This window comes from Phaenicophaeus curvirostris, chromosome 1 (genome assembly GCF_032191515.1).
Source record: "Phaenicophaeus curvirostris isolate KB17595 chromosome 1, BPBGC_Pcur_1.0, whole genome shotgun sequence".
NCBI classification, from domain to species: domain Eukaryota; kingdom Metazoa; phylum Chordata; class Aves; order Cuculiformes; family Cuculidae; genus Phaenicophaeus; species Phaenicophaeus curvirostris.
The window spans coordinates 9,471,224-9,488,359 of NC_091392.1; the positions used below are offsets into that span (position 1 = coordinate 9,471,224).

Consider the following 17,136-nt stretch of genomic DNA (forward strand, 5'->3'; position numbering starts at 1 on the left):
GACTTTCACGTGGGATCGGTAGTTCAGTTCCTTTATGTCCCTCTGGGACCAACTTCCCTAATGGGCCCCATGAATTTGATATCAGAGAGGAAATTGAGAGAGACAAGATATTCTGTTGTGATGCCATACGAAGCTGTAGTTCATTTTGTATGCATGTTTTTTTAATTACTTCATGGCTTCTCTCTGCATTTGAACTACATCTTCCATTCAATACTGGGTTTTTATCCAAAATAAAGTAAGCCATCTTCCCTCATTATAGATATGTTTCAATTGAGTATGTGACCTATAAGAAAGAGTATGAAACATCAGAATTATTAGACATAAAAAAGTGCATATATGGCAGTACTTTCAAGCTGAAATATCTTAGCTTTAGTCTGTAATAATATACTTGAAGTTTCCCCTCACATATATACAAATCAAAGTCATATATAGGAAATTTACATTAAAATTGGTTTTCTTTTTCTTTAAATTCAAAAACATATTCTCCTTTGAGTTCTGTCATGGATTGTAGTGCATTCAAAGTGCAGTGATCTGAATGCAAAAGGAAAAATGGAAGAGAATTTCAGGTTTTCTTACTGTTTAGAGAAGCCAATGAGAGCTTCATACAATAATTAGTTTTTCCTACTTGTTTTTTTTTTATCCTGAGGACAATTCTCTTCTCATTCCTTTAGTATACGTCAAGATCATGATTATTTATTGTATTTACAATGGTTGTAACATGTTGTTATGTAACTTTTTTAATGCTTTCTTAGCAAAAACCTGGCAATTTGCTTTATTAATTATTTTTTAAAAACCTTTAACAGCAACAGCTCTACATTGGCTCAGCCACTGGAGTTTCACAGCTTCCTTTACACCGCTGTGATGTGTATGGAAAAGCATGTGCTGAATGTTGCCTTGCAAGAGACCCTTACTGTGCCTGGGATGGTTCATCTTGTTCACGTTACTTCCCCACTGCTAAGAGGTAGGGGCAGTTTCAGATGTCTGCATGGTTTGCTGTTTGTTTTAACTGATGGTCTCAATATGACCAGAGGGCTCTGGAGATTTTTCATGGGGTGCTTAACTGGAGCCCTTTCTTTTCCAAAGAAAACATAATTGTGGGAGTTACAAGCTATATGTAGTCTTGGTTGATTTAAAGTGAGCACTGCTGCTTCTTGGAGAATCTTGAAAAAACTGTTGTAAGAAGCATTCAGAAGAGAGTTGTCTCAAATGGATTCACAACTTCATAGTCAGTAACAAACAGCAAAAAGAAAAGTTCATTTTCTCTAATAGGAGGGGGCTTGATATTAAATTAAACAACTACTTGCTCTAGTAAATTATCCTGCATTTTCATGAAGTCTAATTAAAATAAAATATTTATGAAGTTTTTAGACATTAATGGAAAGTTATTTTTTAGTGATATATAATTGTTATAGTTCAAAAGTATAACTTCTGTGAGTTGATGCATGTCTGAGTGCTACTAGATTGGAACAACCATCTCCCTCGGCCCTGTTCCAGTGCTTGATAACACTTTTGGTGAAGAAGTTTTTCTGATGTCCAATCTGAACCTCCCCTGTTGCAGGGTAAGGGCATTCCCTTTCGTCCTATTACCTGCCGCTTGGGAGAAGAGACCAACACCCACCTTGCTACAACCTCCTTTCAGGTAGTTGTAGAGCGCAACAAGGTCTCCCCCCAGCCTCCTCTTCTCCAGGCTAAACAACTCCAGTTCCCTCAGCTGCTCCTTGTAAGACTTGTTCTCCAGCCTCTTCACCAGCTTTGTCACTTTTCTCTGGACATACTCCAGGACCTCAATCTCTTTCTTGTAGTGAGAGGCCCAAAACTGAACACAGTACTTAAGGTACGGCCTCACCAGTGCTGAGCACAGGGGGAGAATCACTTCCCTGGTCCTGCTGGCCACATCGTTTCTGATTCAAGCCACGATGCCATTGATCTTCTTGGCCACCTGGGCACACTGCTGGCTCATGTTCGGTCGGCTGTCACCCAACACCCCTGGCTCCTGTATCGCTGCACGGGGTTGTTGCATCCAAAGTGCAGGATTCTGCACTTGGCCTTGTTAAACCTCATCCCATTGACCTCAGCCCATCGATCCAGCCAGTTCAGATCCCTTTGCAGAGCCATCCTAGCTCAAGCAGATCAACACTTCCTCCCACCTTAGTGTCATCCATGAACTTCCTAAGGGTACATTCAATCCTTTCATCCAGGTCATTGATAAAGAAATTGAACAGGACTGGATCCGGCACTGAACCCTGGGGAACACTACTTGTGACCAGCCTCCAACTGAATGTAGCTCCATTTACCACGACTCTTTGGGCCCAGCCGTCTAGCGAGTTTTTTACCCAGCAGAGGGTTTGCCTGTCCAGGCCAGTGGTTGCCAGTTTCTCCAGTAGAATACTGTGAGGAACTGTGTCAAAGGCTTTACTGAAGTCCAAGCATACTATATCCACAGTCTTTCACTCATCCATTAAGTGGGTCACCTTCTTATAGAAAGTGATCAGGTTAGTTTAGCAGTCTAGTTAGTCTGAGTCCACTATGAAATATAAAGTAAGCCCTAGGGGGCTGGCATCCTGGCAATGCATTCAGAAAAAGCTGCTGTCCTCCCCTGTATTTCTTCCCGTTATTCCCTCAGCAGCAGTCACACAGAAAAGGTCTGTGTTCCTGGGGGAGAATATCCTCTGTTTACCTGGTATCTGTGGTACTCACTGCCTCAAACCATCTTTGAATTTATGTGTGACAGAATCAACATTTTCCTGAAAATGAACCCATGGGCTCCAGAAATATTGAGAAAGTTGAGTCCTGAGACAGTTGCACATATGCTTTATTAATATTTGGATTGGTTTTTTGTTTGGTTTGGTTTTTTTCCCTCTTCTAAAAAGAACTTTTTATGAACCATGATTTTAATTTACTCTTCTTTCTTCCATAAGTCTAAATGACAGTCCAGAGGTCCTGTAGTGTGACCACTTAACTTTATTCCATGCAGATGTGTTCTGGTTTATATTTCATGAATCATCGTGTTGATAAAATGGTGACATGTGCAACCTTTTCCTGAGATTCTAACTATATGTTTCATCCAAACTCCATTGACAGTAACATGAGTTGTTCCACAGATTTTTTTCTACAAAACGTGTCCTATAAATGTGCTGCATTTCAATGTTTAGGAAGGGGTAACAAAATTTTATGATTTTTGTGTTCTGGTATATTTTTATTCAATGAGCAATACGAAGATGATATCTGAAGTAAGGATTAGTACATTTTTTGGTTCATATATCAATCAACAAAAGGTTCCTTCGTATTAAAGCGTGCTACATCACTGATTATTTTAAAGTTTTTATTCAGAAAGGTACAAAAATCACAGTCTGAATTTATTTTCTTAAAAAATCTCAAACTGTTGCCATATTTCACACAATTAATTTAATGTTTTAACATTTTTGTAGTTTTCGGAGAAAGAAAGATGTTTAAAATCTTTCATCCAAAACCAGTCAGCCATACAGTTGACGGTTCCTCTGTGAGAACTCTTACTATGTGTTGATCCTAGGCTGTTAGTGAGAGTCTGCAGACAGGGCTAGGGAACAGAAGAGAGATGGTTTCTGAACTGCAGAACAATGGCTTTTTAAAAATGTGGACTGTTGTCACAAGGGAGTGACCAACAGTGCTTTTTTGCTTTTTACAAGGCTACTTGACTTTTGCATATCTGTTGCTGGATACCATAATCTGAAATCACAGCATTGTTCAGCAGCCTAATCCCCTTTGTTCTCCTCTAATTTTGCAAACCCTCAGGCTTTCTCTGATTCCTGAAGTGCTCACACTTGAAACACATCTTTGTTTGCCTTGTTTTTTTTATTTTTTCTTTTTTTGTTAATATGAAAGCTTTTCTCTGGCTCAGTTGAATTTTGTGTCACAGCTATTTAAATAAAAATAGGAGCAGACAAAGAGAGAACAACAAATGCAAAGTAAAACTGTATTAAAAAGCTTTTCTCTGTGAAATACAACATTTTATAGCACAGATCAATATGTTTCCCTGAAGAGCTAGTGGAAATCAAGCTGGGGAAAGAAACTACTGTGTTAAGTGGACATGCAATAAAAAGTAGAACCCAGACTCAAGCTGCAAAGGTTGGAATAAATGACATTTCAAAATTTACTCATTCACGTGTTTCATTCTATTTACTCTAAAGACGAAACCATTTGCAACAGTTTTGGAAAAGGTTTCGGTAGAATTGTTTTGGTGGTATCTCTAATGGCTGAAATGATCTATGTATTTTAATTTAGACTTTGTAGAAAATACAGCACTTTGTTATTCTTTCAAAACCATCCATCTCCACGTTCCATTTTAGCTAAAAGACACCGTAATACTTGAAATATTCTGTAATTGTAGAAAAGCTGTTGTTTCTTCATTTTTTTTTGGTGTATGATCATCTGTGCTCTAAATACTTTGAACCCTCATCAGTTCCTGCATCTATGAATCAAGTAACAATTTTTTCTATGATCAGCATGGCTGACAGAGTTGAAATGAACTTCATAGGCTCCATGTAAGAAATATGCATTTACCGGTTTCTGAAGACTTTACCTGTAAGAGTAAAGGCTGGCTATACAAACTGTGTTAATGCATAGAACATAGTACTAACAATATGATTTCCTCTTTAGTGTCATTTAGGTGCACTTTTGACCCATGTAATTATATATATGTTCGACTCGTTGCTCTTCAGTCATGGCAAATGTGAATGACACTGAGAAGGTCACTAACAGTTTTCAAATGTGGTATTTGCAGACGTACTAGACGACAAGACATCCGAAATGGAGACCCACTTACCCACTGCTCAGACCTACAGCATCATGGTGAGTTATAGATATGACTGAGGTATGACTAGCTTGTGTGTAATTTGCAGACTGTGCATGAGTGGAATATGAAGGAAGCACATGAATTGTTTGTTGGCAAAATTGTCTTGAACATGTGAAAGATTAATATAATACATCATTATCCAAATTTAGATTGCTTAAATAGGTCTATACACTACAGACTGTTATTTTTGTTAGTTTGTTTTCTCAGCTTAGCAGTTCTAAGTGTTTCAATGTTTCTGCTTCACTTACCTGATAATATCATACCATAGTCTAGGCCTATTGTATTAGACAAGAGTTGTATTTCTTGCAGAAAAACAAGAAGTATGTACCTGTTGCTTCATAAAATTCACACAGGATGATAACCAAGCACATAATTAACCAGTCTGGCTAAATTTGGAATGGTCTTTGTTGTAGGTGCCACAGTAGCCGCCTTTAAGATCTGAATGTTCCTTGCTATAGGCTTGTCCTGTATGCGTTCAACGTGGGTTTTCCTTGACATCTTTGGGGTTTGTTTTTTAATTGGTTGTTTCATTTTCACAGTGTATTGACCATATCTCCCATGATGAAATTGCTTGGCTGATAAACTTGTCACATTTACTAATTTGTTGCCAAATTCTTCACTCAGAAAATGTAAAATGTCCACTTTGCTGTAAGTGAAGAGAACACTTAGGCAATACTTCCCTCTGCTGGAAAAAATGATTACTCATATTTGTGGTACATCTATAGTAACAGTTAAACCACTGGACAGATTTCTGGGGATAAATAAAGAAGAGATGGCTGAAAATGGAGATTCCTCAAAACCCGCATGTCCTTCCAAACCTTTTAATAGCAAGAACGCTAAGTAGTTCAAAGTTGTACTTTTGTTTCAGCTGTAATTCGCCACCACCATGTTTCAGTAATTGTTCTCTATAACTTCCTTTTTAATAATTTGAAACTTGCTGCTAACATTACAATAATTTTTCTTTTTATTTCTTGTTTGTCAGACTACTCAGCAGGGAAAAGGATTTGGAAAAGTGCAGGAAAAGACTGTGATCAATATGCAGTTATCGTGTTTTTAGAACTCATGAATGCACAACTATTACATTCGAACTAGTCAATGTGGACTACCACAAAGTTCACAAATTTCCAGTTACATGATATCTAGTAATGCTTATACAGTGCAGATGAAACCATCCTTATACGGGGGCTGAAATGGCATTTTCAGTTCCCCAATAGGAAAATGTCACCAGACACTAAATGTGAATTTTATTACCAGTAGAAGAACATCTTAGCTTTACCTTTTTACTGTCTGGACATTTTATTCATGAGCAAAATGATGATCCAGGCTACCACGTGTCTAGCTTTTTTAACATTCTCTTTACCCTGCTAGCTGTACTTTGTGCAACTGTAGGTCTGTTCTATATCTTCATAGACAAAAAAAGGATTTCAAAACACTTCATTTTTTATATCTTCCCGTGTTTGGTAAACATATTTTTCTGAAAAGATATCTTCTGTCCAAAGCGAAGAGAGTAACCCAGAGCAGTTTTTTCATTACAATAACCATAACAAGTCAAGGTCAGGAGAAAGCTGTTATATAGCACACCTGAACACAGGCATGCATAGCATTTTTTCAAAGTAGGCAGAGCAAGTATGAGGCAAGATATCACTGAAATTTTGCTTAGTGGTGGAATGAAGACACAATATTAGAAGAATCAGTAACTTAGAAAAAAATACTGAGTTAATGAACTTCTTGGTCCTAGACTTTAAAGGTACACTGTCAAAATACTTAATGAATGTTTTACACTGTTCTTGAGTGAAGTTTTCTCTAAATTAATTCTGAGTTGTAAATCTACAAAACTTTCCTACATTTATTTGTCAGTTACACATCAACATGCATTGTACAGAAAGCTGTGTGGCCCATAAGCTTTCTATGCCACCTTATGCTGATTTTTTTCTTGGTTGTGACTAGAAGTTTCCTGGACAACAGATGAAGAATTTTGTTTGTGTATAGCCAAAAGTAAGCTCCAGCAATCATTTGCTACTTCTCTACGCATTCCTTTACAGTAATGCCAGCTGATTCTACGTGCAAAACAACAGAAAAAATGAGCAAGTGCAATGTCTTAGTATATGCCTTACTTTTAAAGACATTTCAGACAATTAGTTAGCTATCAGTCTGAAGCAACAATGCTTTTAATAAAGTTTAGGTAGTTCTTTCAGTTGTCCTTTTGTGCAAAAATATAAGAAGTAGTATAAAATGATTACACAAGACCATTAGATGGAGCTGGATGTCCTTAGCTGTACACATGCTCAGATATTAATGCTTCAATCTAAAAGTATGATCAACTTTGTGTCACCTAAAGAACATGTGCATTTTTTTAAGTGTACCATACTAATGCTATCAATAAATTAATCACATTTTGGTGAGGTTTTTTTTAGAATACTTAAATGAAGATGAACTTTTTTTATCCCAGGGAAAGCTCAAAGAATCACTCTGAATTTAACTGTCTAGTGAGGTGCATTCATCTGCAAAGAAACTTGGTATAAGTACTTAGTTTTTCATACTTCTCCGATTATGTCAGAAATTATGTATTCAAAGGATATTTATCAGGGTAGTAAGCTGATACTGCTGTTGGCTTCATTTTGGGAATTACAGCTCTCAGACAGGATTTTTGGGTTGAATTTCATAACCAGCTTCATGACTTCTGTAGTTTTCTAACTTCTTCAGCTGCTCTTCTGAACTTCCCCAACCTTCATTCTTCCTTCTAGTCTCTTCAGCTTCTCCCTCAGTTCCAGGGCTGCACTCTAAGCCTGTGATTATTCCATCACTCGGCTTATTTTCTTGCACTCCATGTGCTCAATATTATGTGAACTTTATAGACCTTTCTGGACCTGCTTTCTGCTTCCTTAAAGCATGGAACTGGAATTTGAAGTTCCTCTTAAATCTTTCCTATCTCATTGCATGACTGTCACCTGTACTTTATTTTCTGGAGCTGTGAGGAGATTTAAAGTGGCTTCTGCCACTTTCCATGGTGATATCTAGCATGGTAGAATGCCACAGACCAGACCCGAGAAAACAGTCAGAAGCTTGAAATGCTGTCGGAGCACTCACCTTCAAGGTAGATTCCATGAAAACCTGTGACTAGCTTCTTAGATACTAAGGATATCCTAAGTCCCTGAGTTTTCCATCAGAAACTTCTCTGTACAATTAAAAATGTGTTACTGTTCATAGGCAATAGAATCCTTGCCAAAGAAATATCTATATTTGTCCTCTGTGTGTATACTCTGGGTTTAGAAGACTTTCTCCTTTGATCTAAAGAGACCAGTATTATATGCGCTCTGCTCCTGTCTAATTCAATTGCACCTTGTTGTGTTCAGGAAAATATAGTCAAGTGCTGCAGACCTCCTAATTAGTAACCTACTGATTAAATCAGCTATTTAGGATGCGGGAGGAGAGAACTCAAAATCCACTTAGGCTTAGGAGACTGACTTGATAGCTCTGCTTCCAATATAAGCACCCAAAGTGCTGGATTGCTCTTGCTGAAGTTGGGCCATTCTGCAATCATAATTCAAAGTTCATTGAACTCTGGAGAGAGGAACTGAAATAAGGCATGCAACCTAGGGTAAAATCCCTGTGTTTCTACTCTTCATTCTGGAAGCCTGTAAATCTCTGTATCACAGAAACACATCGTTGCAGCAGCAATCTATGTGTCCCAGGCTATAAAAGGGGACATTTCCTACTGACTTTCTTATGCTCCAGTCCTATATGTGCTATCTGTTGTGGATCCCAGTTCAGATATCAGACCATCTCTTGTTGACTGTATGAGGATCTTTGGCCACCTGCTCAGCCATGTGAATTCTGTTCCTAAATGGGAGCACCTAACTTGAAGCAGAAGAGTCAGGACATCAGTCAGCCGCGCACGATGTTGAAGTTGGACCTATAAGTTATCAGCCAGTCGTTTTCATCTCCAATCTTTATCTTACCACTTCTAGTTATATTCAGTTAATCTCTTAGCAAAATTCCATTTCCTGTGTTTCACTGACACGAATTTACCCATGCTCCTCCATCTTAGACCTGGTACCCTTGGCTACATTCTCTTCCAACTGTCCTACCCTTCTCTTGCTGCTTTGCTTTCTAATTCATTCCTTCATTGCTCCCCATCTTCCTGGCCCAAAGCATCACTGACATTCTTCATGGGGATGTGGTTTCTGAGAGATGTCATAAAACTTGTTTCATTTAGTTGTTTATATAACACCCCATTTACTTTCTGGAAAGGTTCACAATCCAGCAGAGGAAAGCAAGCTAATCCATTCCCTATTTGTTTAGTGTTAACAGGTCATTTGATGTTTCCTTACTGAAAACTGGGGAAGCACCAGCTCCTATTCTGTCCCACATCCCTTCTCCCAAACTCTTCTCAGGACTGCAAGTCATCATGGAAAGACATAGGATTTCTGTATCAACATAAACCAGGAACTCAATTTTTTTTTTTACCTTTGGCGAAGTAATCTAACAAACAACCTGTGTTTGCTAAACAGCATGGCCAACATGATAAAGGCACAGCGAAAGCAAACAAAACTTGATAAAGAATTCCTCTGAGAGGATTTTAATTAGATATAATTGTCCAGTTAAAACATATCAAAAGAAGTTCCTTAAACATTTCCAGTAGTAAAGATCAAAAGTGGAAAATGGAAAGAATGACAAATAATGGCAAAGAGACAGGAAACCCTATAAGATCGACACAGTGTTAAATAGCTCACCAACGCCTTCCTCCCCATCTACTATCCAGGACTATTGTACTGTTGCCATGTAAGTCCATAACAGCATTTTAAAGAGCTAAAGTGGAGAGTTGAAATATGATGCCTTTCAGCCTCTGTGGTATTGGAGAAGAATCAAATGCCATATACGTCCTATAGCTATGTGATATTTCCAGCAAGTTGATGAATATCTTGAAGCATTGTTACAAAAGGAAATAATTTATTTAACTTTCTTTTTCTCATCCCGTAATGCCTGGTTTATTAACCTCATTACATTTCCATAAATTATATCAGTATGAGAGGAAATGATTAATTGAAGATTGTTTCCTCAAAAACATTATTCCTGGTCATTAACAGCTCCAGCAAGCTGCAGTGCCATATAATCTAAACACATTATACTACTTTTAAATAGCCTCATGTTTTATTACTTTCCTCTAAAGTATTATAATCATAGAGCCCAGGAGGCATCATTACAAGACATTCTGCAACTACACCCTGAGTTTTCTCACTGCATACACTTTGCTATTAAAAAATCTTGTTGTGTCCTAGATGTTTTCCTTGATGAATAGTAATGAGGTTTACACAAAATTTCACAATGAAATTCATTAACTTCACATATTGAGATGTTAACAGATGTTAGGATTTAAAATACAAAAATAATTTTTAAAAAATGTTAGGTATTCTTACAAAGAGAGAGCTGTTGATGGAGATTTTCCAAATAGTATACTGATATGGAGATTTTTTTCTTTTAAGGTTTTTATCTTTAAACACCTTAATGGACACCAATTTCTAAAGAAACAAATTCATTTAGCAATTAAGATTTTTATTTCCTCATAATTTTAATTCTTCCTTTTATCTTGCTTTACAGATAACCCAAGTGGCCAGACCCTGGAGGAAAAGATTATCTATGGAGTAGAGAATAGTAGCACTTTTCTTGAGTGCAGTCCAAAATCTCAGCGTGCTGTAGTCTACTGGCAATTCCAGAAGCAAAATGATGACCGCAAGGAAGAGGTACAGTAGAAAGAATTAAGAGATGCAACTAGTCTTCTCTATGAAGATAAGCTTGAAACTGAGCCCTTCCCAGAATAATGTCCAAACGTAGTTCAGCAGAACTTCTCTGGAATCTTATAATTTGTGTTTTTCTGAAACACAGTCTAACAGGATCGTTTCCTGTGAGCTGCATGCTCTGAGACTTTGCTGCAAACACAACAAAGACAGAATTAAGAACTGGGAACCGTAGTGGATACAAGGGTATGAAAATTTGTACATTATTTCACCAAAAACACAGGGAACAACTTTCCTTATTATTAAAAACTGAGGCAAAGAAGGCATTAAGTACGTCAGACTTGTCCTCATCCTTTGTCACAGTTGTTCCATTTGCATCCAATTCTTATGTTATTACTCAACCCTCAAATCATGTTACTACCAAGCTAGGTTACCCATGTATTAAAAGAATAATGTACTCTGGTAGGTAGGAAGATGAAGCTAGGAAACACAAAAACTTGTTTGTCACATTGAGGTATTTGTAAATATACCCAAACAACGCTAAGGCATTTCTGTTTTTTAAAGCATGTACTAAATGTTTAGTTATATTAACAGCTTTAAATATTCTTGCTATATGTTTTATTTGCATAAGTAGCAAGTTATTTAGGGTTTATTCTTGGTGGACAGGGCAGCAAACAGGTTGTGCCCCTTCTGTCTGCAGTGACATGAGCATTCAAAGAATGAAATTATATTGTAGATAGTAATTAATTCAGAAAAATCCAGTGTTTGTACAGCTACTTTTTTAATATTCAAATTTTAAGGATTTAGTACTTACTTTTTCTTTATAAATTCTCCACTTATGCCAAACCTACTTCTGTGCATTAGGGCTTAAGGAATAAAAGGAAGACAGACAACCTTCCCCAGAAATATATCTGGGCTTGACTAAAATACAATGATAAATATGACCTCGATAACATAGCCAAATGCATCCATGTTGATTCTGCTGATTACAGGCTTGCATCTTCTGTTATCTTACCCGCAAGTCCATCTGACAGAGTTGATACAGATCTCTGATCAGCAGCAAGAAATTCTTAATCCCCCAAACTCTTTGTAGTACATAGTAGCTTTTCCAGGTGTGTCTGAGCCTTCCATTACTACAGATGATTTGCAAAGGTTTTTCCATTCTTACGGGTTTGGAGATTTTTGGCCAGGTTTTACCAGCTGAAAGGTGCGGTACTAAGAAACTAGTATGCTTAGAGGATAATGTTGCACATATATGAAAGGTAACTATTGAAATTATTGCTTTTTTGCAATACAGATAAAAGTGGATGATCATATGATCCGGACAGAACAGGGCCTATTGCTACGAAGTCTTCAACGGAGGGACTCTGGTATTTATTTTTGTCATGCTGTGGAGCATGGCTTCATACAAACTTTACTCAAAGTGACCCTGGAAGTAATTGATACTGACCACCTGGAAGAGCTGCTCCATAAAGAAGAAGATGGTGATGCCTCCAAGACCAAGGATGCTACCAATAGCATGACCCCCAGTCAAAAGATCTGGTACAGAGACTTCATGCAATTAATCAATCACCCCAATCTCAACACAGTGGATGAGTTCTGTGAGCAGGTTTGGAAAAGAGACCGCAAACAACGCCGGCAAAGGCCTGCCAATGCGCAGGTGAATACAAATAAGTGGAAGCACCTACAAGAGAATAAAAAAGGTAGGAACAGGAGGACCCATGAATTTGAGAGGGCACCACGGAGTGTCTGAGCTACATTACCTCTAGGAACTTCATCCAAGTAGAAACTTGTATAGACAGATAACTGGAAAAAAATGCAATATTCATGAACTTTTTCATGGCATTATGTGGATGTTTACAAGAGTGGAAAGTTCAAACAGTTTCCACCAGGTTTAAAAAAAATCCATTTCTAATTTTCCTAGTAAGTCTTTCCTTTCTGCTCTGATTTTAAGACCAGAAAGACCAGAGATTCAAGGATGATAACTCACCTGGACCTGGCTTACTGCTCAAAAAGTTCTGCAAGTGTTCAGCAGGCAAGTTTTGCTTTGTCTTTTGCCTGAGATATAAACGAAATGCCATATTTCATATCGTCATCTTAAAGAAAAGAAAAAAGCCACCTTTCATCATCAGCACTACCATTTCTAGACTTATATATAAAACTGCATGAACTCATTAAGCTGATGAACGTCTAAACACGTGATTGGACACAAGGATTTTGTTCTTGTTTTGTCTACCAGTTCTCCTGTTTATATGTACTAGAAGAGGAAAAACAATACTGAATGCGATTGTTTATGGAAATTTGAACATAAGCCATCCATCATCTAGAAGAACAAAAAAAAAGCGGAGTACACTGGCCTACTACTGATGACTTCTTTCAGCTTTGATCTAAAGATGTATTTTATTAAAACTATAATTTAAATGTACTATGAAAAATATGCAGCAAACATTAGCTCTTTTCTAAAATAGATTAGACTTTTTGTCTTAGAAATATTGTACTTTCTAATTATTGGTTTTAGAGGAAAAAAGACAATTCCCAATTATAAGCTGCTCTACTATTTTGTTTGGAGAACCTTCCAGGGGAGCTAGTCACAGTGCAGTTAATCTCCACCCCTCTATACCAGTAATCTATATGACATATAGCTTCAAAACAGTTTTAAAACTAAGCTATTTTAACATGAAAATCGCTGTATAGCATGGAAGTCTTCTGCATTCTTTTTTTCTAAGTATGGTATTTGAAATGATCCAGCTTGTGTAGTACTTTGCTATAGATCGAACCAATGAAGAGGAGAGCATTGATTTCCGGTTGTATATTTTTTTTAATCAAAAAGTAAATAACATTAAAATACCCTTTACTAATTACACCCTTGCTTTCTTGGTTCGTAAATGTTTGTGAATGCTAATATTTAAATACTGTGGCTCATAGACTGTCATATATCCATGAGCAAAGCTCACATTCAGTTTAAGGAGTTTTGTTCCCAGCTCAGTGGCAGAAATATGTCCGCACTACTGATTCTCAGCACTCCGTTCTTTCTGTGGGCCACATCACCCAAATGCAAAGAACAAGCACTAGGCCATGTAAATGACAACCTCAAAGCCAGTTCTCTAACATCTAAGGGACAGTTTTATCTATACGCAAAGTCCGCTGCAGTAGTAAATTGGTGAAGTTCAGCTTAAAAGTAGTTCACGCTAACAGATAATTTGGTTCTGCACTTCTGTCTTATTCTGCATACAGGAAAGCAACAGGGTAAACAGAAAATGTACTTGCACCAGAAGTGTCAGTTTAGGGTTATAAGTAGTGGATTTATTCACCTCAGCACAGATGTGCCTTTGGTCCCCAGTTCTATGGTGTCCAGTTCATTTGAGGTCATCTTTCTCCAGCCTCCCATATTTTATCTTGGTAGAGTCCACAAATGACATAATTTCAAGTATTGTCATTGTAGGTAAATTTACTAGAACGAAGTCCTTAGTTTGCTAAAGGAGCTTTTATATAAAAGTGTGTCTGTATTGAGGAGTGATCTGTTTTGTTGTTATTCACTCTAGGTTATTTAATTTATAAATCACTACACTATCTGCCTTATCAGATACAATATAACACAACTGCTGTGGCAGCATTTCTCACAATATGTCCTCTTCTCCTTGCCACTCACTAATTCAAATAACCTTCTGATTGCCTTGGCTTCTTGCCTCCATAGCAATTGCATTTTCACTGATGGCCCAGTCACTTTAGTCTCCTTTGAATCTTTTGCAGGGGATGAACTTGCAAGACTTTTGTCATGTAATTCTTTAGTAAAAAAATCATTGAATAGACCAGGACGAGGCTGTAAGGCCATGATTTAGGAAAACACTTGGGAATTTAGTTTTAAAACAATTTTAATTCTCTCTTATGTTTAACTTGATTCCTGTGAACAGTGATATGCCGTTAAATTCCCATTCTTTCATCATGTGCTGAATAGAGATGAATTAAAACATAGGTTCAACTATGTACTTTCCTGTACAGTAGTATTAATTTTTAAGCTCAGTTTATGATTAATTTCTGATCATTGTTGTCAGCTCTATTATTTATTTGTAATCACAGAACCCTCTTTAGCCTTTTGTGTAGGACTATTGTGTACCATCAAGTCATTAGACTCCTCTTTTTTACAAAAGGAAACGTTTTTAAAATGAACCTCAGAGAATTCAATGGGAAAACTCCAGGATGATTTCATCAGACCCTAAATGACTTTGTTTCCTTTTTCACATACTAATGGCATTGCTATCGAACTTATTTTTCTCTGCCATGCTCATAGCAACTTGCTGCAAAAAATCAAACCAAAATCAACCTCCTTCGGCACCCCTCAAGAAAAAGATTAAATTAATTCAGGATTCTAAGGTATGTCTTTTTATACAGAGAAAGATAATCTGTGGGAAAAAAAATGCAGAAGTTGCAATGTTTTTATCATAACCTGGCAGTCAAGTTGGACAGTGGGTTTGATCAGATCTTACAAACTTCAATTCAATCCTCACTGACATGGGTAGTCTTGTTTATGTCTTTGTATTTGCTTATTTATATAAGAACACAAAGGATCAAGTTTGTAGCAAAAATTTTTGATTTTCAGGTCCATATTATAGTCACATTAAAACAGTATTTAATACTGATGTGAAATGATTTTTTTTTAAACAATATAGCCCTTCATGAATTCATGTATAGAAAGACATCCTGCAGCTTCAGTAAAACTTATTCCCGTGTTTGTGTCATTACTGTTTAAAACAATGTAATGTTTGAAGATAAAGGTATAAGTGGTGTTTCTGAAAATCATGAATAAAACCCTCTAAACCTCTAGTTGCAGACTGTAGAAAAAGTAAGTAATAAGTTATGTTTAAGCTGGAGAGAAATAAAGGATTTAATTTATATCCAGAAAGTTCTAATTTGATTTGTTTTAAAATATCCATTTGCCATTTGCCAGGAACAAAAATGCATTCAATCTTATTCTTACTCATCTATACTTTGCATTTGTATAAATCACTCAAGATGGGAATTTGTTCAATGGCTCCTAAAAACTGTATGGTTATGTTAAACTCTAACATCAAACTGAGAAAAATGTGCATCTTTGCAGAATAGAGTTAAATCTTCATGACCCAATAAAATCACTATGTAAAAAAATTAAATTAAATGCATGTGAATGCGCATTTATTGATCCTTTTTATGTATTATTTAGTGAATATCAATGGTATGTGTTTAATAGTTCAGTTTTTGCTACCTACACATTAGCCAAAAGAGATGTAAATACTTTCGACTAGATAAGGAGGTACAGTGTAAAGTACTGTTATCTAGAGGTACTCCATTTCAGTGTGTTCAGCATAATACTAAAATGCAAGATTTTGCCACACAGGTGATGAGGTGGTTTATTTGCTGTATCAGTGACAAAGTTATGTGCTTACTCTTTAAGCACATTGCTCGCTGAGTAGTAAATAACTCTACTTCTGTATTTATCACTTCAATTCAGATGGGAACTAGAAAACTGGAGAGAAAAAAAATGTAATGAAACTGCTGCTGTAAATTATTTCTTTTAGCATGTATTCAGTTGTTAAATAAACATTTCTTCCAAATATTTGAAGTTCACTGTCTTGGTTGTTTACATGAAATGTGTCCTGTAACCTATGTGAGCATATGAAGTGCACTGTTGCTATCCATGTATATGAGCTCTGTTTACTAGGCCAGAAGAGTTGCTCTTTTTAATAAAGGTGCCTGTTGTTTCTTTCTGAAGACAAACTAGTGATGCCTGCAAACTGTCTTCAGGCTATCATTTGGCACAACTGCACTTACTTGCACAGGTAAAACCACACACACGCACAACACCCACACACCCCCAACTCTGCCCATCAACTAAACTGTAAACCAGCCTGGATGCCATGTATATGCCAGCAAGTTGCTGTAATTGATGAAATTCACTCTGTGCAATGCTTAGTACCCCCATGTAGCTGCCCTTTGGAAAATGTCTTGCATAGGCAGCAAGTAAGAATAAATCAGGTTCTGTCTGTTGTTGACATATGCTTGTATCCTCAGGTAACCTTAGCGGCTGTTTGGAAGTGCCCAGGGGTTCTATCTAAAAGTAATGAGCCACAGCACTAAGCATTGTGCAAACAGCTAAGGAGACAAACGCTGCCCTAGAAAGCATGAAGTTTAAATATAGGGCACAAGAAGTGGAGAAAAGAAACATTCCATTTGGCACACACAGAATTGAAGGAACAACCAGTACTAGTAATCATGACTAATCCATTCAGCTTTACCCACGTTCCTTCCTGTAAAGCAAGGATAGAGATGCCCAGTTCAAAAGGATATTGGAAGGATATTTTATGGTTACTACTGCCGTATGTTGATGAAAATAAGCCCTCAGTAGGAGCTAGGCAACTCAGTGGGATACAAAAGATATCTGCAAATAGAACAAGGGCAGAATGGATGCGGCAAGCCGTGAATCCACTAACAGAAAGACCCAAGTAATTTTTTTCATTCTTTGGTTACACAGCGCGGGGGTTCTAGATACTCACAAAGGATGATCCTTGTTTCTGCATGTAGCCATGCTCAGTACTT

General features: G+C 37.1%; 1 protein-coding gene across 3 annotated transcripts in view; it reads left to right on the forward strand.

The window, feature by feature from the left end:
• SEMA3A (semaphorin 3A) overlaps positions 1-14,912 on the forward strand; it is a 410,652-nt gene extending 395,740 nt beyond the window's left edge. For all 3 annotated transcript variants that reach the window (XM_069875193.1, XM_069875106.1, XM_069875016.1), the window contains 4 exons: positions 804-961; positions 4,760-4,827; positions 10,430-10,572; positions 11,864-14,912. In XM_069875193.1, the coding sequence (XP_069731294.1) occupies positions 804-961; positions 4,760-4,827; positions 10,430-10,572; positions 11,864-12,319 (825 nt within the window). In that variant the 3' untranslated portion in view covers positions 12,320-14,912. The remainder of the gene's footprint in view (positions 1-803; positions 962-4,759; positions 4,828-10,429; positions 10,573-11,863) is intronic.
• Positions 14,913-17,136: the final 2,224 nt, after the last annotated feature.